This window comes from Hipposideros armiger, unplaced genomic scaffold, assembly GCF_001890085.2.
Source record: "Hipposideros armiger isolate ML-2016 unplaced genomic scaffold, ASM189008v1 scaffold_561, whole genome shotgun sequence".
NCBI lineage: Eukaryota > Metazoa > Chordata > Mammalia > Chiroptera > Hipposideridae > Hipposideros > Hipposideros armiger.
The window spans coordinates 105,203-128,507 of NW_017731911.1; the positions used below are offsets into that span (position 1 = coordinate 105,203).

General features: G+C 45.4%; 1 protein-coding gene across 1 annotated transcript in view; it reads right to left on the bottom strand.

Annotated features, from left to right (window-relative positions):
• Nucleotides 1-21,567, bottom strand: part of TRABD2A (TraB domain containing 2A) — a 69,396-nt gene extending 47,829 nt beyond the window's left edge. The window contains exons 1-2 of the mRNA XM_019623747.1: nt 21,460-21,567; nt 10,551-11,111 (exon numbers count right to left, since the gene is read on the bottom strand). Coding sequence (XP_019479292.1) covers nt 10,551-11,111; nt 21,460-21,567 — 669 coding nt within the window. The remainder of the gene's footprint in view (nt 1-10,550; nt 11,112-21,459) is intronic.
• Between the last annotated feature and the right edge of the window lie 1,738 nt (nt 21,568-23,305).

The following is a 23,305-nucleotide window of genomic DNA, read 5'->3' on the forward strand; positions in this document are numbered from 1 at the left end:
TCCCCCAATTCCCCAGCACTGTTCCCATCCCCCCAATTCACCAATAAAAATCTTTAAAAAAAAAACAAACTATATACCTAGAGGAAAAGAAGCAAATTAGAGATTATGTAGTTAGACATGTAGGTCGACCTATGATGTCAAGTAAATTTCAACCCTAATTTGAAGAGCAACTGTTATCTTAAAAATCTTTGTGAAATAAAAAACGCAGCTCTAGAAGCAGCTGAAGCCAACCTATCTTTATCAATTCCTACAACTGAAGGGAGAACAAATGGGAGACTAACGTGTTTCTGAAAGCACGAACTGCTTCTACGGCTCCAAGGCTCCTTTGCCAATGACAAATGCAAATCTTAAGTACTTTCTCCACAAATATTAGTAAGAAAAGGCTTTAGCCATCTAAACAGGTAATCTTAATTTATTTTGCCAGAAACACAGTTTGGATCCAACTGTTCCTTTACATTATCTTATCCATCCTATGGCAGTAATTTTTAAATGAAGGCTAGGAGGTTTCTGTTCAGATCTGTTTGTCTGTTCAAGTGTGTCTTATGGTGTTTTTCTACCTCCGGATGGTATTGTTAATTGTTTTTTTAAAAAGGAGCTCTATTAAATTGGCTTAAACAAACAAGTTCTTATATGAGAATTCTCAAAAAAAGGACAGAAATTAATCCAAATGCTTTTCAGAATCACATGATCTGGGGAAATATTTGATATTAAAGCTGGTTTGAGTTTGGTTTGGTTAAATAGGTATATCTTTAGAATAATAAGTATTAAATAATACTTTTATTCTACTTGGGTTTATTAGCCAAATAAGTTCATGTTATCTCTGTTGCAAAATTTGTCAACAAGAAAAGCAACTTGGTATGATAAAATTTTCAGGGCTAGCAGAGTGGCTCAGTTGGTTAAGAGCTCGCTCAAGAGTGCGAGCTCTGAGCAACAGCGGTTCTATTCCCGGCCCGAGGTGAGTTGCCACTGAGCTGCCAACAGGTGGCAGGATGGCTCAGCTAAAAAAAGAAAAGAAAAAAAAGAAATAAATAAATAAAATTTTCATAAGTGATCTAAATTTAATTTCTAGAAACAAGTAAATTAAATAAATGTAAGTAAGACAAAAGGCTTCTTTTTACATGAACTCTTTAGCAATAATTATATTGTTAAAAACGGTTTCCTAAACCTCTTTGGTAACTTTGAAACTTTAAAAGTTTTGCTAGATAAATTAAATGATGGATATTCATAAAATGTCTACTCTAGACCATTTCCAAATAGACCATTTCATAAGATAAAACAATGAAACATTAATTAATGAGCATAGGTTTATCTACTTTTTGCTTATTAAGAGAGGAACTAAAGATGTTTGGGTCAATTAGTAAACATGTCTTGTGCCACATTAAAAAAATTATGCAATGAGGAAATTTTAGAAATTATTAAATGTGTTCATAAATGTATAAATCTAAAGAATACTGGTATAACAGTTCACAATTGCTTATTTCTTAGTTTTCCATAATTAAGGTTTTTAAAGATTAAGAATTCTAATATATGCAATTAAAGCTTTAAAATTAATAATATGAGGGAAAACAAGAAAAGCATATACACAAAAAATAGACTATGTTTTGGATTTTTTTTAAAAAGGGTATGTATATGGAGATTTTTTTTTTAAAGATTTTTATTGGGGAATTGGGGGATGGGAACAGCGCTGGGGAATTGGGGAAGGGGAACAGACAAGTTATTGTCGTTTTGTTCTTCAGTCTAGTTGTGGAGGACATTGCTTCACTGGCCCAAGTTGGCACCATCATTGCGCTCTTCCCAGGAGAGGCAGATCAGTCGCCGGCTTCTGGATGGGCACTCACTGCGGCTGCTGGCCGCTCACGCTGGCTGCTGGCTACATACAGAAGCCCATGGCAGCCCACTGCAGCAGGGGCTGCAGCCTATGCCGTCGCCGGCGACTCACAGCAGCCCAGCTCCAGGTTGAGCTGCTGTTCAGCATCTTAGCTGTAGAGGGCAGTGTCACTGGCCCTCATATGTGGGATCCAAACCGGGGCCCTCTGGCGTCCCAAGCCAGTTCTTAACCATCACGCCACTCGGCCGGCCCTGGAGATGTATTTTTGAGGGAAAGGAAATTAATTTTGTCCTAAAGTAAAGCTGGTTGTTTCAGAATGGAAAAGAGAAAAATAAGACAAAACTCTGAATGTAAAAAGGAAAGTTATAGAAGGTTTGTGGGAAAAGAATCTTGAGAAAGAAAATTTTAATCAAGTAAGTGAATTTAAATATCAAAAGTAAGGTGATGCAAAATTAGAGTTTGGTTTTTTTTCTCTCTGCTAAAACAACTATTGGTTTGCTACTGATATTGTGAAATTTTTTTCTGCCTAGAAAGCAGATTCTCTGTTTTACCAAAATAATGTTCTGTGTTTTATGTTGTCTGAATCAGGTCCTTGATTACTTAAGAAAAGTGAATCTCCTCAATAGTAAGAACTAAGTTTTGCTAACAGTCATGTAAACGTCTGTATTTTTCTTTGAAATTTTCTCTTGCCACTTTGGTTACATGGATAATTAAGTGTTGCTTCATAATTACTTAAGATTCTATTTAGTCAAATGTCCAAATCTCTTGATATATTTTGGTAAACTTCCCAAAATTTAAATTATAGAGTCTTGACCTGAGAATAACTTTGATGTGTTCCAGAAGGGCCCTTGGAACACTTCAAAAGATTAGTTTTCTCTCTTTACAAAAGAGAAATATTAAACTTATAGGATTATTTTGGTGTGCTGAAATTACAAGGGAAGCACTGTCAAATAAAAAATAGCATTGGGTCAGGGCCGGCTGAGTGGCTCAGTTGGCTTAAGAGTGCGAGCTCTGAGCAATAGGGCTGCCGGTTCGATTCCCACATGGGCCAGTGACGCTGTGCCCAAGCTGAGCTGTTGCTGAGCTGCCAACAGGTGGCAGGATGGCTCAGCTAGTGTAACAACAAGACTGCCTGTTTGATGGTGGGCTACACCCACCTGCAACTAAGACTGAACTCGGCACCTTGAGCTGAGCTGCCACCCGGATGGCTCAGTGGATAGAGCATGTGCTCTTAACAACAAGGCTGCTGTTTCAACTCCCACATGGGATGGTGGCTATGCCCGCCCACAACTAAGATTGAACACAGCACCTTGAGCTTAGAGGCCACGAGCTGCTGACAGGAAGCCAGATGGTGACTGGTGCCCTCCACAGCTAAGATTGAGGGCAATCTTAACTTGGCTGGTCCCCTTCCCCAATTCCCCAACACTGTTCCCCTCCTCCAATTCCCCAATAAAAAATCTTTTAAAAAAATAGGATTGGGTCTTCTTTATGTTGTATTTGTATAAGTATATATTATAAATGTTCTAGAAATAGATGTGAAATTGCCAGAAATCTCAGAGTCCTGAATAAGATGTCTGTCATCAAAATTCAGAGACACACTGGGCTGGCTGAGTGGCGCGTTGATTAAGAGCTGGCTTAGGATGCCAGCTCTGAGCAGCAGGGCCCCAGTTCAGAGCCTACATGAGGGCCAGTGACACTGCCCTCTACAGCTAAGATGGTGAACAACAGCTCCACCTGGAGCTGGGCTGCTGTGAGTCGCCGGTGACAGCGTAGGCTGCAGCCCCTGCTGCAGTGGGCTGCCATAAGCTACTGTGTGTGGCCAGCAGCCAGCGTGAGTGGCCGGCAGCTGGTGTGAGCTGCCAAGAGCCACGTAAGCGGCCATCCAGAGGCAGGCAACCAATCTGCCTCACCCGGGAAGAGTGCAAGATGATACCAACATGGGCCAGTGAAGCAACATCCTCCACAACTAGACTGAAGAACAAAAGGACAGCAACTTGTCTGTTCCCCTTCCCCTGATTCCCCAGCACTGTTCCCCTCCCCCAATTCCCCAATAAAATCTTTTTTTTTTTTTAAGATTTTTATTGGGGAATTGGGGGGATGGGAACAGTGCTGGGGAATTGGGGGAAGGGGAACAGACAAGTTGCTGTCGTTTTGTTCTTCAATCTAGTTGTGGAGGATGTTGCTTCACTGGCCCAAGTTGGCACCATCATTGCGCTCTTCCCTGGCGAGGCAGATCAGTCGCCGGCTTCTGGACGGCCGCTCACTGCGGCTGCTGGCCGCTCACGCTGGCTGCTGGCCACACACGGTAGCCCATGACAACCCACTGCCACAGGGGCTGCAGCCTACGCCGTCGCCGGCGACTCATGGCAGCCCAGTTCCAGGTTGAGCTGTTGTTCAGCATCTTAGCTGTAGAGGGCAGTGTCACTGGCCCTCATATGTGGGATCCGAACCGGGGCCCTCTGGCATCCCAAGCGAGTTATTAACCATCACGCCACTCGGCCGGCCCCCCAATAAAATCTTTTTTTAAAAAAAAATTCAGAGACTCACTAAAATGACTGAACCTGAGTATTAGATTGTGGCACATGAGGGTGAAGTCCATTGTGTTTTTGTAAAAATGACGCCTCCTTGCCAGACTTTTGCCATCCTGATGTTCTTGTTACATGGCAACACTCTGTTTCTGAACCAGAGACATAAAAATGATTAAGTCTGTAAATTACAATAAATGAATAGTGGGGGCTATGGAAAACCCAAGATGGTTGCTTGGTTCTTCCCAGCTCCTGGCATTTTTTCAGTTTTTGCGTTTTTTCATTCATCATAGACATTTAAGCTGGATTTTATTCAGCTGCCACTTAGTGTGGGTTATCAATGTGTTCTTGTATGTGTATTTTAGTGGTGTTTTGGGTTTTTTTGCTTTGTTTTAGGGTTTTTTTGGTTTGTTTGTTTTTTTTTTGGATGAGTTGAAACTTTCCCCTCCCACAAGGCTGATGCCCTCACATGGCAAAGAAACTGTTAGAAAATGTGTTTCCCACTTGGGGTACACCTTCCAAAATTTCTAGGCACCCACTTCATTGAGCAAACCATACAAGCCTTAATGGACAGACATGCAAACTTCTTGGAATTATCACTGACCTTATCACCCTCAACTATCAGGCAAGGTTAAGAGAACTAATGGGAAAATTGGGTTCAAGCAGAACAAGTTTAATTACACAGAACTATATGAACTGATGAGAAAGGTTATATTATGACTTTTTATTTGAAATATTCCTGATTTATATTAACCCTCCATCGGGCACAACTGATCTCACAGGTTCATTGCACACAAACTTTCAAATATGAAATACATCTTTACTGTACTAAGTCACAAACATGACTGGCGATAGGTTACAGTAGAGGGGGAAGATACGAAAGCGATGAGTCACAATATTTAAGTTAACTGTTAGATATTTGAAAATTTGTGTGCAATGAATCTGTGAGATCAGTTGCACCCGATGCAAGGTTAAAAACAATGAAGAAACTTATGAACTGAGCAAAATCTAGATCAAGAACTCTACAACATAAAAAAGAGGATTAAAATAAATAGAGAGGATAACATGTTCTTGGATTATAGGGCTTAACCTAAGGAAAACTGTAAATTCATCTAGAAATTAACAAAATCATAATCAACATGATGTTAAGAATCATTAAGAAAAGTGACATCACCATCAAATTTTTAAATATAGCATAAAGCTTACAGTCATTAAGAATATGTTATTGATGCAGAAATGGGCAAACAAATCAATGGAATAAAATGGAAAGTGCAGAAACTGAATGAATATGAGTGACTGAGTGTATGTGTGTTCATGTTTGTGTGTAATGATGATGTGCTAAAATCAAAGAGCATTGGGGCAGCCGGTTAGCTTAGTTGGTTAGAGCACAGTGCTCATAACATCAAGGTTGCCGGTTTGATGCACATGGGCAACTGAGCTGTGCTCTCCACAACAAGTTGAAACAACTACTTGACTTGGAGCTGATGGGTCCTGGAAAAACACACTGTTTGTTCTCCAATAAAAATAATAATCATCATCAAAGAGCATTGCAAGTCAATGGAGAAAAACTGATGCCAGAGTAGCAATCATAGGCATTTAGAGGCTCCCCAGAATTGAGCCCTGATGAGGCAGGTGGACAAAGGGTACAGAGCTGGGACCAGTCACAGGCAGCACAGCCTCCAAGTGTACCTGCCTCAGACACACTCGTCCAGAAACAATCTGGGTAAATTAGAAATATAGTGTGAGCCACATATCTAATTTTAAACTTGCTAGTAGCCACATTAAATAGGAAAAAAGCAGGTGAAATTAAATTTAATAACATATTTTATTTAACCCAATACATTCAAAGTATTACCATCTCTACATGTAATCAGCATAAAAAATTATTTATGATATATTTTACATTGGTTTTTCATTCTTGGTCTTCAAATCTGTTGTGTATTTTCTACTCACAACACATCTCAATTTGGACACTAGATTTTCACTAAAATCTTGATCTGTAGTTCAATTTCATAAAATTTATAGTTGAAAAAGGAGATTCACATTCCCAAGTTTTTTCAAACGTACTTAAAATGAATCAACTATCAGTTCTTAAACTTTCATTAGAATTAAGTAAAATTTAAAATGTACTGCCTTGGTCACACTAGCCACGATCTAAGTGCTCAATGGCCAGTCACGTGTGGCCAGTAGCTAATGAATTAGAGAACAGGCGTCCAGAATCCTCTGCTGCAACTCAAAACACAGGGTCTCACACTGACCACAAAGATCCTGTTGAAGACTCAAAGTCACCATGACCTTTAACATATCTGATATCAAACCCAAATTCCTTCATCTGTCAGCTATGCAATCATGGGCAAGTTTTCTAAACTCACTGGGTTTCAGTTTTCTCATCTATCACATAGGGATGATACTGCCCATCTTGTAAAATTCTGAAGGTTAAATGTAAAAAAAATCAATGCGACCTGGCTCATAGAAGACACTGTTAGTTCTCTTCCCCTTCTATCTGTAGAGTATTTATGAAGTGTTTTCCAATTTACTATTTTGTTTGCTGCTGACAACAGGATGATTGTCAGATGAAAGATGAGAAAGCGAAGTTGAGAGAGATTAAGAGAACAGCTCAAGGTCACACCCTGGTGACACTGCGGAAATTCCAACCCCAGTACATCTGACTCTGGATCCAGTGCTCCTCTCAGTACCTGGAGTGTGTCAGCCTCAGCTGTGCCTCAATCTCTTACAAACCTCCTGCCTCCACCCCACAATCCAAAGGTGGGTGGGGATTCCTGGAGCATATGCCCTCTCTCCTCTCTCCTCTGCCCTCTGCCTCTCTCAGGCAGCTGGATGACCAGGCAGCCACCCAGCTCACTGAGTAGTCAGGCACCCACTGACTTATTTCTTCAGAGCTGCAGAGAACAAGGAAGTAGGAACCTCTCAAATGAGCAGGAGAAGAAAGGGGCCCTAGGGAATGAGTTAGGGCTTGTCTTCTATTAAAACGAGTACATATGATCTTACCGTACTGCGGACTTACTGAGAAAGGAGACCCCATTAACCACTGCCCCAAATACTCTGATGGAATTCTACACAGCAATGAGAGTGAATGATGGACAACTACACACAGCATCACAGGTGAATCACAAAAGTAATGCTGAGCAAAGGATGCCAAGCCCTAACAGGGGCATGCTGGGTAATTCCATGTATGTGAAGTTCTAAAACAGCCAAATAATTTATGCTCAAAGATGTTCGGGACAGTGGGGGTAGGGGGGCGGGGAAGAGGGACTTCTGGGGAACTGGTGCTGTTCTGTTTCCTGCCCCGAGTGCTGGGCACATGGCTATGTTTGTGAAAATTCATCAAGCGTACGTTTCTGTGTAGTTATGCTTCAATCAAACCTTTACACTAACTTTCTGGGCTGATGGAAATGTTTAACACATTGATCTGAGTGGTAGTTATATGGGTATATGCATATGCTAAACATCACTGAGCTATACCCTTAGGTTGTATTTTACTGTTTATGAATAAAACATAGGGAGTTACATTTAAAAAAAAATCTCAGGAATAAGTCACATAACTTTTTCCTCCTAAATTTAAACAACTCTAACCTCATTGTTTTAACCTCAAGGTCTTCTAAAAAATTTAGTTTATGAACAATTAAATGCCTACATGAACCTTAGGAATCTGTCATGAAATCAACATGACACTCTAGTGCAGCGGTTCTCAACCTTCCTAATGCCCTTAATGCACCTCCTCATGTTGTGGTGACCCCCAACCATAAAATTATTTTCGTTGCTACTCTATAACTGTAATTTTGCTACTGTTATGAATCATAATGTAAATATCTTTTTGTTTTCTGATGGTCTCAGGCGACCCCTGTGAAAGGGTCGTTCGACCTCCCCAAAGGGGTCGCGACCCACAGGTTGAGAACCACTGGTCTAGTGTATAACTATAGTGCTCTAATATGTCTCTTAAATGTATTACCTTAAGAGACAGTGCTACACACTTTCCTTCAAAGATATCTTGCTTAAGGGGCCGGCCGAGTGGCTCAGTTGGTTAAGAGCGCGAGCTCTGAGCAACAGAGTCACCAGTCCAAATCCCACATGGGCCAGTGAGCTGTGCCCAAGCTGAGTTGCCGCTGAGCTGCCAACAGGTGGTGGGATGGCTCAGCTGGTGAGAGCACATGCTCCGAACAACATGGTTGTCAGTTCAACTCCCGCATGGAATGGTGGGCTACGCCAACCCCCAACCCGCAACTAAGATTGAACATGGCACCTTGAGCTGAGTGGCCTGCAGCTGCCGTTGGGCGGCTGGATGGCGACTGGACTTAAAGCTGAGCTACATGCACCCTCCACAACTCAGATTGAAGGACAACAATTTGGCTGTTCCCCTTCCTCAGTTCCCCAATAAAATCTTTAAAAAAAAAAAAAAAAGGTATCTTGCTTAAGATGACATTTCATTTCCAAGCCTTTTTCCCTCTCAATTGGAAGTATAAAAGAAGGCATGGCTCAAGTAAAAATGCTCACAAATTTGAAACCTGTAAAGTCAAAATCATTGAGCCTTTAAATCAAAGTACCTTTCTTTTACAAAACATTGTATTAAATACAAATATTGAGGGCTGGCTGAGTGGCTCAGTTGGTTAAGAGCTCGCTCAAGAGTGCGAGCTCTGAGCAACAAGGTCACTGGTTTGATTCCCGTCCAGAGCTGAGAAGGAAGGCTCAGCTAAATAAATAAATACATACATTGAAAAAGTTAAAATAGCGGCTCTTTAGGTTTCCAAAACAATGGCAGAAAACTCCCCCAAGACATCAATGTAGACAATTAGTGATCCCTTATCTTGTCTATAAATCTCAATGTGTCAAACAAATACTATATCTTAGCATCTGAGTATTTATTACTATTATAGAATTTTAGCAAGGTAAATTCCCTAAAAATTTCACTATCAATGCACCAACACAATTTTTAGACTGTTTAATGCCCTTAAAACCTTTAAATAACAATCTGAGTTCAGCATTCCAAGATCTGCTAAGCCCTAGATAGTTGGGTTTTATTCTGAGGACCAACATCCCAAGGCCAACCACTGAGAATATCTGCAAAACAACAATGCTTACTTCATATTGCCAAATTCCCATTGGCCCCCAGAGGTATCTAGTGCACTTTAAAATATCAACAACAGGGCCGGCCGAGTGGCTCGTTGGTTAAGAGTTTTCTTGGGAGCCGGAGCTCTGGGCAGCAGGGCCACTGGTTCGGCTTCCACATGGGCCAGTGACGCTGCGCCCTCTACAGCTAAGATGGTGAACAACAGCTTGACCTGGAGCTGGGCTGCCATGAGTCAACAGCATCAGCGTAGGCTGCAGTGGGGCTGCAGTGGGCTGCCGTGAGCTACTGTGAGTGGCCGGCAGTCAGCATGAGCCGCCGTGAGCCACCGTGAGCCACCGTGAGCAGCCGTTCAATGGCCGGCAACCAACTGCCTCAGCTGGGAAGAGCGCAATGATCATAATACCAACATGGGCCAATGAAGCAACATCCTCCACAACTAGACTGAAGAACCAAAAGACAGCAACTTGTCTGTTCCCCTTCCCTAAGTCCCCAACGCTGTTCCCCTCCCCCAATTCCCCAATAAAATCTTTTTTAAAAAATAAAATATCAACAACAAATTGCACCAAAACAATTAAACAATAGCACGTTGATAAAGTATTAATATTACTTTCCTTGTGAAAAGTGAAGAACTTCTTGAACATCAACCTAAATTCCAATACCCTGAGGTAGGATCTATACATAAGAGGAGCATACTCCTGCCTTGGAAAGGAATGTCTTGGGGGAATGTCATGAAGAGAGACAACAATGATCTCAAAGAGACCTGGTTAGTACCATTTTCAAACCAGGCCATACCCTATGACAGCCAGTATGGTATTCACATTTTCCACATCCTCTCAAAACAACTTCTTAATGAATGACCTGAATTAAAACGAGCAATAAAACCATGCAATACTTGTTGGGATGACAAGAAAAAGTAAGTGTCCTCTCTTGGTAATATACAAATAAGTGACATAACTGACTACTAAACTTACTCTTTAATCCCCAGGATAATATTCTTGAGCAAAGACATTTTTTAGATAAACTGAGCTCCTGGTCCATCTCCTACATTATAATCCAGCAGATTCACTCACACAATCAAATGCCAAGTCCATCATGCAAAAACGGTTCTTACCTGTGAAAAGTTCAGCCCATTCAGTGGATGGCACTGCTCTTCCACCTTTTCCACCGCCCCCGTCTGTTTCCTCAACCGTTCAGCCTCCTGGGCAAGGTACAGGTCTAAGACAGGCACCCCACGGGACTTAATGTCTACTTCGGTCAGGGAGTTGACCATGAGCATGACCCAGATTGGCCTCTTGCGCTCCCAGTTACCAGCAATGGCATTGAAGAGGTAGTCTGCATAGAGACCCTTACCACGCTGGTCTGGGGTCATCCATGAGGGCATCATGAGCTTGACATACTCTAGGTGGCGCTTGAGGCGGCAGTAGATGTCCCTAGGGAGTACATCCTGGAGGTTCTTGCCCTGTGGCAGCATCTGACAGCTAGTGAGGGCCGAGATAGTGTAGGGGTCCGTGAGGTCCAGCTCGAAGTACACGATGCTGCTGTGCTGAAAAGCTTCCTTGGAATTGTCCGGGATAAAGTCCCAAACCCGGGTGTATGGGACATGGATTGTGCCAAAGAAGTAAGATGGCGGGTCTCTCTTTATGGTCCACAAGAAAGAATTCAATTCACTTTGCTAAAAGAAAAGGAGACAACATCAAGGCATGATATGGAGGGCTAGGCACCTAAGAGGAGAAAATAAATTGGAGAGATAAGTCACATTGCAGGAGAAAAATTACCAAAATATGATTCAGATTTTGAGTTCAGGAAGATTCACCTGCCAAGAGCAGGAGTCCTCAGTGCAGCCTGCATTTCAGCATTCTTTTCCCCTTTCCAATCAAAATGTTGATTAAAGACAAGAAAGCAATAGCAATATTTGAATTTGCCCCATACCTGCTCTAGTAATGAACTGGGCAGGAGTTAAAGAAGGGACTCTCAAGAGACTCCAAGGATGCTCCTGGTGGAGGTAAGGAACACCTGAGGAGCCCACTGTTACCTCCCAGGCAGATCTGATAGCCTTCGCTTCTTCAGATCTCAATCCAACACTTCCAAAGGCAGAGACTCTTAACTCTAGTTGTACACTGGAATCACCTGCAAAGCTTTCAAAAGTACAATATCTGGGTTTCCCACCTCAGACCAGTCACATCAGGATCTCTGGAGGTAGAATCACAAGGGCTATTTTTTAAGCTCCCCTGGTGATTCCAATGTGCAGCCAAGGCCAACATTATGGTGCTTATGAGTCCCTGATTTCACAATTTGCTCCTATTCTTTTAGCACATGGGTTATCCTATAGCATTTCTTTCTTACAAAAGCTTCTGGTTCACATCCACCCGAGGCCAGGCCATTGAGTGCCCGTTGACCCTGGGTGCTTCTCAGTCTCAACAGCAGGCATTTATGAAGTGTCTATTTATTAAGAGACACTGTACAAAGAAACATACAAAGCAGCCCTGAAGGAGTGAAATGCAAAGGTCAGACATACTCGTGAGGTGAACTACACATCAAACAACCCAGAAATGTGAAAATCCATGTTTATAGGAAATATTTGGAAAGCATTCCCTTTACAATAGGCTTTAATTTAAGCAGCCTTTTAAGTAGCATGTTTTCCTGCATTATGGGTTTTCAACATATCATCAATCCTTATTATTTGTCATAGTTATGCTCTACAAAGTCACCATGGACACTGGATTACCGATTACTGACCACTGCTCCTAGGGGAAACACAGGGTTAGGTTCCTGCAAGCCCCTGGTCACAACATTCATCAACAGACCGATACGTAGCCTTGTTTCATGTGTGCTTTTGTTGAAAGACGCCTTATTTAATGGTGTTGATTCATGAACATGGAACTCACAGCCAACAGTGCTGTAATTCATGCCTGAATGAAGCTCATCTAACACATATTTTATCTGTAAGACATATCACAGCCTCTTGTTCTTAGAAACACCAGGCAGAACCTCAGCACTACACTTGTGGCCATTTTAAACAGTGAAATCACCTTCAAAAAGCACAAAAATGCAAAAAACGTGGCATTCAGTAGACCACAAAAAGGACGCTTGTTTACTTGTTAATAGTTTGAGAGCCAAAACGACAAGACAGAGCACCAACTTATTCAGCCTCAGCTGGAAATGTGTGTGCATCAGGCAACTCAAATCTTTTGCAGTGCTGGGCACGTCTGCAAATGACCATGAAAGCACCATAAGCACAAGGGGTTACAAATCAATTTTAACAAGGAGGTGAAATCACAAATATGGGATCTACAAATAATGAGGATGGACTGCATTTGCATTTGTGTGTTATTGTTCAAGCAGCAGCAATCTGTTTTCAAGTGAAATAGCATTCAGAATCTCAAAATAGAAGACAGTTCCTTTAACAGGAACTGGTTAAAGCAGGGGCCCTATTCTCACAGCCTTCAACCTTCTCTTCTCCCCCTGCCACCTTGCAGCCTTCCACAAAAACACCCTCTCACCATTCAGATGAGGGCAGAGGCAGGCAGGTAAACACATGGGCAGGGGTGCAGTGGGGGCAGGTCAGCGGCAAAGGAGTCCATACCTCTCAATAAAGGATATTGGCTAAGCAGCCGAAGGCAGTGCTGGCCACATAGGATCAGGCCTGGTGCTCCAGAATGGACTTTTCAAAAGAAACTAGAAATTCTGACTTTAAAAAAATCTTCCAGTTGAAAAATGTTGCCTCAATTTTCTTAAATGCCCTGCAAGCCAACCAGAATATATATTGCTAGCCCCCAGCCTATGACCTTGTTTTTTAAAGTACTTAAATTACAATTCTGCTCACACACCCACCTTTTTATGAGTGCAATAACTGAGCAAAAAAAAGTCTAAATTCTGCTTCTGTCTCAGCTACCCCACTGAGAATTTTTAAAGCCACTTCATTTCTCTGTACCTCAGTTTTCTCATCTGTAGAAGTTATATAACAACCCCTGTCATAGGTATGGTGATAAACAACTTAGATGGGTAATCATTAAATGAATGAACAAATGAAAGAAAAAATGTATTTTAAAATGCATTCATGGTTAAGTAAATATTAAGAGAAGAATCATGTACAAGGTCTCCAGCCAGACCTCAGACATCCTCTTATGGAATAATGAGGGTCCCCAGGGTTATTTAAATACTTCAAAAAGCCAAATGGAAATTGTACATCTATCAAAGAATGGTTGCCCAGGCTAATTAAGCAATCAAATGTCTCTCTGTTGGTTAGAATTAGATCAAACTGTAAAAAAAAACACTAGTTAACTAAATGCTAATCAAAAGCTGAGACTGACAGTTACAGCTTTGGTTAATTTCAAATAGGCAACAAAATAATTACCTATAAATGCAGCTAGTTTGCTAGAAGTGGCCTTTGAAGCATAGGTTTAGCTTAGTTATTTGTTCATTTTAGGGGGTAGAGTTGATAATCAAAGGGTTCCTGGATGGTGATACAACTGGGCACCACTGACTTATATAAGATATCTGGTCAGAAGTCCCATGCAGTCCACCAAAAAACTTCTACATGGTTTCCAACTGGGAGACTCAGCAAAAGGGCCAAAATGTTATTATTAAACCCATGGGCACCTAATTCACTGTCATCTATCAGAAGACCATAATATTAAACAAATATGTTCCCAGGAAAACCAAACCCATACGGCAAATTCATGGTGTGCATGAAGGGGGGAGAGGAGCAGGAGGAGCACTGCAAATTTTGGTTTGCTTTTGGTTTATTCTTACGCAATTCATGTAATCTCCCTAAAGTCCCATCCTACCTCAAAATACCTGCACTTCTATTTAAACAAAGTCTGTTCAACTATTGGGTTGTCAAAAAAGTCATGTCGCATTTTTGCAACGAAAAACATAGAAAAACTACCTTATGACTTTTCCGACAACCCAATATATATACCCATTTTTATTTAATTATTTTATTGTTGCCTTTCCAATTATTATTAGTCTAGAAATAGGGTCCTTATATGATCTTTTCACTGAAAACTGCTCAGATTAAAAAACATCACAAGACTCATGTTCTGGCATCCAGCCATGTGATAACAATAATGATGCTGAGAGCCGCTGGCTATTATTGAATGTTCACTATGTGCCAGGCACCACCCAAGCATTGCACGTGGATTGTCCTACTGCATTCGTTCAACATTCATTTGTTCCATAATTATTTATGCTGCGCCTACCATGTGCCAGGCACTGGGCACTAGTATATTTTAGGACACTAGGAACACAGCAGTGAAAGCAACACAGTTCCCTGCATCGGGTATGGTAGTGATAACTGCTGTGGAGAAAATGAGAGTGGGAAAGGGAGCAGGGAGTGCTGGGGGAGAAGGGATGCGGTCTTAAATAGGGTGATCAGGAAAGTTGTTGAATGTCTGCTAAGACATTTAAGCCTTGCCATGAAGGAGGTGAGAGGGCAAACCAGGGAGCTGTCTGCGAGAAGAGCATTCTTCTCCGGGATGAGGGAACAGCAGTGCAAAGGCCCTGAGGAGGGATGACTACAGAGGAAAACAGGAGCAAAGGTCAGAGAGGCGAGGGAGGCCAGGCCACATGGGGCCTGTGGGCTGCTGGAAGGGCTCCGGCTTTTATGCTGAGGAGGATGAAAGCTAGCACAGGTTTTTGTGAGAGGAGTGATATGAGATGACCTAATGTGTTAACAGGATCATTCTGGCAGCTGCAATGAAGAGACTATTTAGGAGTGAGGGCAGATGCAAGGTCAGTTAGGAACCTGCTAAAATAATCCAAGTGAGAGAACAAAGTGGTAGTGATAGAATTGACAAGATGTAATTAGATTCTGGGTATGTTCTGGAAGCTAGAGACCACAGGATTTGCTGAAGTGGTTAATTAAAAGGACAAAGTTGCCATCAACTGAAATAAAGAAGACGGAGGTGGAACAGGATTCGAGGGGAAGGTCAGAAGTGTGGTTTTGGTCCTGTTGAGTTGAACGGCCTAGCAGACATCCAAGTGGGGAAATCAAGATAGTAGGTGGATGCATGAGTCTGAAGTTGACAGAAGCCTGGGCCACAAATAAAAATGAGGGTACTGTCCATTTAGATGTTATTTAAAGCCATGGGACTGGATGAGCTCCCCCAAGGGACTAAGCATAAATAGGAGAAAAGGTCTAGAAATGGTCTAACCTTGCAAAGTCATGAGACAGAAACAAAGCCAGCAAAAGAGAACAAGTAGTGGTCAGTGAGGTTGTTAGGAAAATCAGAAGCGTAAAAAGCCAATCAAAGGAAAAGTGCTTCAAAGAGGAGAAAGTAAACAGATGGGTTTAGTGTGGCTGATGAGCCAAAGAAATGGAAGATTTGAGAACTGACCTCTGGATGGGACAACACTGAGGTCACAGGAGACCTGGACAGGAAAAGTTTTGGTGTCTTGGTGGGGTGAGAGCCTGTCCGGTGCCCACTCAGGAGAAAATGGGAAGAGAACAAGTAGGGCTACACACAACCTGATAAGACACTGGCCGTTTCCAGATAGAGAAACTGGGGCCTTGAGATGTTCATGATGTTACCCAACATCCCATCTCTGCTGAGGGGAATCCAGGATTTGAAGCCAGGCAGGCTGGGCCCTGAGCCCTGGGTTTTAAACACCACATTATGAGTCTTTAACCTACAGCAGACTTTACTGAAGATTCGGAGTCGTATCTTTTTCAATTAATACCTTAGCAGCTGCACTGTTGCTCAGGAATGCTACCTGACTCCGAATCTAGAAAGATCTATTCAGCTCCCCTTCCTGAGCCCTGATGACCTGCCCAGGTAAGTCCATACTGACATCTTTAAATGCTCAGGCTGCCACCTTTTCCCACTCTCTGTTTTCAGGATAACACAACGGGAGCGGGGTGGGAAGATCCACTTTTTTTTTTAAGATTTTTTTTTTTATTGGGGAATTGGGGGAGGGGAACAGTGTTGGGGAATTGGGAAAGGGGAACAGCCAAGTTGTTGCCCTTCAATCTTAATTGTGGAGGACACAGCAAGCTCAGCTCCAAGTCCAGTCGCGCCACTCAGCTCAAGGTGTTGTGTTCAATTAGTTGCAGGTGGGCATAGTCACCATCCCATGCAGGAGTCGAACCAACAGCCTCATTGTTAAGAGCACATGCTCTATATCCTCTGAGCCACCCAGGAAGCAGCTCAGCTCAAGGTGCCGAGTTCAGTCTTAGTTGCGGGTAGGCATAGCCACCATCCCATGCAGGAGTTAAACCAGCAGCCTTGTGTTAAAACTGCACGCTCAGGGACTGGCCGAGTGGCGCGATGGTTAAGAACTGGCTTGGGACGCCAGAGGGCCCCGGTTCGGATCCCACATATGAGGGCCAGTGACACTGCCCTCTACAGCTAAGATGCTGAACAACAGCTCAACCTGGAGCTGGGCTGCCGTGAGGCGCCGGCGACGGCATAGGCTGCAGCCCCTGTGGCGGTGTGTTGCCATGGGCTACCGTATGTAGCCAGCAGCCAGCGTGAGTGGCCAGCAGCCGCAGTGAGTGGCCGTCCAGAAGCCGGCGACTGATCTGCCTCTCCTGGGAAGAGCGCAATGATGGTGCCAACTTGGGCCAGTGAAGCAACGTCCTCCACAACTAGACTGAAGAACAAAAGGACAGCAACCTTGTCTGTTCCCCTTCTCCCAATTCCCCAGAGCTGTTCCCATCCCCCAATTCCCCAATTAAAAAAAAAAAAGTGCACGCTCGGGCGGCCGAGTGGCGCATTAGTTAAGAACTGGCTTGGGACGCCAGAGGGCCCCAGTTCGGATCCTACATATGAGGGCCAGTGACATTGCTCTCTACAGCTAAGATGCTGAACAACAGCTCAACTTGGAGCTGGGCTGCCATGAGTGGCCAGCGATGGCAGGTGGGTTGCCATGGGCTACCATGTGTAGCCAGCAGCCAGCGTGAGTGGCCAGCAGCCAGTGTGAGTGGCCAGCAGCCACTGTGAGCGGCCGTCCAGAAGCCGGCGACTGATCTGCCTCCCCCAGGAAGAGCACAATGATGGTGCCAACTTGGGCCAGTGAAGCAACGTCCTCCACAACTAGACTGAAGAACAAAAGGATAGCAACGTGTCTGTTCCCCTTCTCCCAATTCTCCAATAAAAATCTTTTTTAAAAAAAAGTGCACACTCTATCCCCTGAGCCACCTGGCTGGCAGCTCAGCTCAAGGTGCCGAGTTCTGTCTTTAGTTGTGGGCTAGCATAGCCCACCACCTCAAATAGGCAACGTTGTTGTCAGGAGCACGTGCTCTCACCAGCTGAGCAATCCTGCCACCTGTTGGCAGCTCAGCAGCAGCTCAGCTTGGGCGCAGCTCACTGGCCCCTGTGGAAATCAAACCGGCGACCCTGTTGCTCAGAGCTCGCACTCGTTTTTTTAAAGATTTTTTTTTATTCGGGAATTGGGGGATGGGAACAGCGCTGGGGAATTGGGAGAAGGGGAACAGACAAAGTTGCTGTCCTTTTGTTCTTCAGACTAGTTGTGGAGGACATTGCTTCACTGGCCCAACTTGGCACCATCATTGCGCTCTTCCCGGGCGAGGCAGATCAGTCACCAGCTTCTGGACTGCCGCTCATGGCTGCTGCTGGCCGCTCACGCTGGCTGCTGGCTACACACGGTAGCCATGGCAACCCACTGCCACAGGGGCTGCAGCCTACGCTGTCGCTGGCGACTCATGGCAGCCCAGCTCCAGGTTAAGCTGTTGTTCAGCATCTTAGCTGTAGAGGGCAGTGTCACTGCCCCTCATCTGTGGGATCCGAACCGGGGCCCACTGGCATCCCAAGCCAGCTCTTAACCAGTGCGCCACTCAGCCAGCCCAGAGCTCGCACTCTTGAGCAAGCTCTTAACCAACTGAGCCACTCGGCCAACCCAGGTCCACTTTTTTTAAGCCAGTGGTTTTAGAGTGTTTTTAAAGAAACAATCCTCACCTTATAGAGCTTCTTCAATAAATGGGGTTCTATCCTGACCAAGTAGGGCACCCTGTCTACCACTCTGCACCAGCAACCGACCCTGCTGGCCACTGACAGTGCCCTGCCGGGCAGCTAAAAGAAAAGTCTTCAGGCGGTCTGATCAGGGAGCTCGGACCTTGCCTCTGAACATGGGCAAGCCCCCAGGCAGCTGCACTGATCTTACAGGTGCAGCTGCCCCTGCCTCCCTCATACTGATATCCTCAGAGGAGGGCTGTTTGTCTCCACAAAAGAAAAAAAAATTGTTCTACTACCATATTTCACTGTCGTTGTGGCCACCACATGCTATTAGAGGAAGCCATGTGTTTTAATATTATGATGACTTAAAAGAAAAAACTTAACACTATTAACATGCCCCTTCTAATCCTTGCTGCAACCATCCTAAAAGAAAAAGTCATGGCCATGAACGATGGAGATACAAGAAGCCACAAGTTCTATCAACTGAATCACTGGAGATGTTAACACACACGTGTGTAATCCACACAATGAAACAAAGAAGCACAATGACAACTTGTGTAATGTCGGCTAAGTCCCTAAGCTGCTGCACCCCACAGGTCCTCCCATCCCAGCTTCCTGGAACTTGTGATAACTGCACTTTTCCAAGGGTACTTTTCAGCAGACCAGCTAGAATGATACTAAAGTAAGTTGGCTTTAGTTTACCTTTTCCATTCAACAAATATTTATTGAGCATCTACTATGGCCACACACTCTTCTAGGCACTGGAGATACAGTGGCAAACAAAGGTCCCTACCCTTATGAAGATTACATAATTTTTGTTACAATAAACAAAAAATTTTATCAGATGATAGTTAAGTGCTACAGACAAAAATAAATTAGGGAAAGCAGAGAGGAGGGCAGGCAGGGTGAGAAGTGGGGGTAGGGTTGACATAATCTTTAATAAGTCATCAGGAAGGATCTCATTGAGAAACATTTGAACAAAGACCAGATGGAAGTACAGGAGCAAGCATGTGGCTCTCCCTGAGAAGAAACAGCAAATGTAAAAGAATACAGGCAGCAATAATAAAGAACTCAAGAGTTTTGTTTGAGTATCGATAAGGACGAGGCACCGCCTATGTGGTGCTCAGAAAAGGCTGCAGTGTCTGTCGGACTTCTCTGCTAAGAACTGTCTAATGATTAACGAAAACCAATCCAGCTCTCAAGCCACAGTCCTTCCAGAAATAGATAGTAAACGCTGCACTGGATTGAAGGCTGGATTCCAGAGCTTCACTCTACAATCTAAAGACCCCAACCCCCTGAGGGATTCACCCACGGTGCCCTACAGTATGCAGGTCAAGCATACAGCCCTGCCACTGACTGACCTTCCGACCTCTGCAGGGGATAAGAGTTTGTCCACAGAATAGAACAGCGATTCTCAGTGTGATCCAGGGACCTATCGGTGTCCCTACAACCCTTTCAATAGGTCTGTAAGGTCAGAACTATCTTCATAATACTGAGATATTTTCATCTTTCACTCTCATTCTCTCACAAGTGTACAAATAGAATTTTCTGGAGGCAACAGGCACGTGGCATCACCACTGACGGTTAATGGCCTGAGTGCTTGTGTATTCTTGTGTTTTATTAATATTTACGTTAGCCCACATACATAAAAGTTCTTTGGAGACCTCAATCGTTTTTTAGAGTGTAGAAGGGTCCTCAAAACAATAAGTTTGAGACCTGGTAAATAAAAGACCCATGAAGACAGATCCAAGCGAAGAGAAAGACCTTATTAAGACTCATTGGTCATAACATAATTCCGAGTTGGTAATAGATTTTGTAAAGGTGAGACATTTCGCTTTCATATGAAAGGATGGACTTCTGCTTTGTATAACGAGCGGGCAGCGGCCACACCGCAGCGGAGTTTGAAACTCCCTGGTGCGGACTTCCCTCTCCATCCAGCTTCCGCGCCTCCCGCCTTCCTAGAGGGCGAGTCCGCGGCCCAGGCGCCTTAAAAACACACTGCGACTCTCGGGCCAGCCCCATGCGCCCAAAACCGGTCGATTAGGTCACCCTCTCCTTTGTTGCGCTTAGGTCGATGAATAAAATTAAGAACAGCCAGAGGTGGACGCGGCCCCGGATGCTGCGCAGGTGCCAGCGAAGATGCGCCGACCCTGAACACCGGTAACTGGCGTCCGAGGACACACAGGCCAGGACAAGCCCGGGTTCACCCTCCCCAGCGACAGGGATGCAGAGATAGGACCCACCGATACAAACACAACATTCACCCTCCACGACGCACAGACGAGAGGTAGTTGAGAACGACAGAAAATTCCGAGCGTAAGAAAATGGATCAGGAGAAGGAAACATTCATCTCAAAAAAGGTCCAGCCTCCGAGACGCGAGACTTGCCCGGCGTCCTCTCGTCTTCTGTTCCTAGAGGGCTGATGGACCCCGGCTGTTCACTGGGCTTTCCTCGCCTCGATTGCCCTCGTCCGCACAACCCCGATGCGAACAGCTAAGGAAGCGCCGGGTGCGTGAACACGAGGCTGTCAGACGTGGTCCTCCGCGAATGCGCTCTGGGGCTCAAAGGTCCCTCTCTAAGCCTCAGTTTCCCAGATGGGTAAAATAAGGGGAATGGCTTCGGCTCCCCAAAATCCCTTCTAACTCCGAACTGAATAATACAAAGGTTAACTCAAGCAGCTGCAGGGTGCTTTCACCATTTCGATAAGGGCAGGAGAAATTAAACACTAGGGAAGAGAGCGCGGAACAAAGTTCCAAAGTAAAGGTGCCCAAGTCTCGGCCCCACACGGTCTTGGCCGACTCGTCCCTCAAACGCCCCCGACTCAGGCTGGCAAGAACCAGGAGACCCCGGCGGGTCTGCCTTGGGCTGACGAATGGCGAGGACTGGGGGACAGGGTCTCATGCGGCCGCAGGACTACGCCCCCGCCTAAGAGGGGGCCAGGGGCGCTGCGGTTCGCGCGAGCAAGAAGGCGCCGCCGTGGGAGGTGGAGCCCCGCCCGCAGAGTCGGCTCTGGGACCAAGTGCGCGGTGCTTTGCGGGGTTCGGAAGGTAGCCATGCAGGAGGTGCCGGGAGACCGCCCGCCCGCCCGTGCCCGACGCGCCTTACCTGGGGCTTGAGCTCGCAGTCGGCGGAGGCGGGCGCGCGGCGCCGCGGTGCTGCGCCGGTGAACAGGAGGCAGAGGGTCGGCAGTAGCAGCCGGCTCCGGGGACTCATCCTCCTCACGGCGTCTCCCGGGCCTGGGCGCGGCTGCGAGGAGTGAGGCGACAGGGGCCGCCCGGCCAGGCTAGTGGGTGGCCGCAAGGCTGCAGACCGGCCGGGCGCCCGCCATGGGACGCTGGGCTCGGGGGCCGGGGCTCACTGGACGCCCCGCGCCTCTCGCCTGTTCCTGCTGCAGTTCGGGACCCCGCGAACCTGGCGGCGGCGGCCACGTGGAGCCCAGCCCACCCCCTCCCAAACCCCGCCGCTAGTCAGCCCAGCGCGGAGGCTGCCGCGGAGCCCCGACCCCGGATTCTCCCGCCCAAATCGCGCCAGGGCCGCGGGCCACCTGGGGAGCCCGCGAGATGGGAAAAGTGAGGTTGCGGCACTTTCTAAGTTCAACCTAAAATCGTATTGGCTCCTGCCTTACGTCTGTGTTTATGCTGCCAATTCTGAGGGTGCCTCTTGACTGAAAGCGACAGACCAAAGAAACAAACGAAAGGCTATTTTTAAAGGAAAGTTCATTTAAACAAAGAAAATCGCATGGCAGTTTTGTCTGTAAAAGAGGGGAATAGTCAATGTGTGCATTCACTTCAAGCCCGGAACCACAATAGCCGGCACTCCATTAAGGCCCTCTTAAGGGATTTGGGGGAATAATGTTAAGGATGTGAACACCAAACACGAAGGATTACTGCAAAGATTAAATGAGGACATTTGTGAAAAGCACCTCGTTTGGCGCACATAGAAATCCTGCAAAATGTGGTCTCTCCCTTTCCGCCCCAAACGACCCTTCAGTAAGAAAAAATTATAAAAGCTGCTATGCACTGCCTCTCCCACCTAAGGACTGAGTTCTCTTTACCACCTCTCTTTACAGCCCAGGCTTATGCGTGATTTACTTCTAAGTGGTGTTTAATGGAGCATTTGCAGCAGGGCATCTTAAATGTTTTAAATCCCTGTTCATTTTGAGACTCATAGAAACTGTGGGGCCGGCGGAGTGGCGCGTTGGTTGGGAGCTGGCTTGGGATGCCAGAAGGCCCCGGTTCGGATCCCACATATGAGGGCCAGTGACGGTGCCCTCTGCAGCTGGGATACTGAACGACAGCCCAGGGCTGCCGTGAGTCGCGGGTGCCTGCAGGTGGGTTGCCATGGGCTACCGTGTGTAGCCAGCAGTCAGCGTGAGCGGCCCTCAAGCAGCCGTGAGCGGCCGTCCAGAAGCCAGCGACTGATCTGCCTCGCCCGGGAGGAGCACAGTGATGGTGCCAGCTTGGGCTGGTGGGGCAACGTCCTAAAAAAAAAAAAAGAAAGAAAGAAAGAAAGAAACTGTGGACGACGGAGGGGTGAAGGGGTGGGGGTGTCCAGATTTGCACGCAATGGGAGACGGCGTTTTCTGAGATCCCGAAGCCCATCCAGAGCACTCCAAAAAAGAACCCCTGGCTTTAATTAGCAAGGTTTTCAAGCATTGATTCCACGGGCTTTTAGGTTTCAAGTGTTCTTGTGAAATCGCTAACTTTTTCCTGTCCTAAGTGTGAGTGAGGATTTGCTTTCTGGAGTTGACTTTCTCTCTCCTGTCTTCAATTAACCCCCTTACAGCCCAGCGGCAATCAGTAGTCCCCAACCCGGCCCAGAACGCAGCATGTCGGGGTTTTCAAGGTGCCAGTGCTGCCACCTACTGGCAAAAACGTTCTCTCTGGCTATGAGGTGAAAGTATCAAGAACTCAAGAGGAAGTAATTAACTATTATTTCATACTCTTACTAC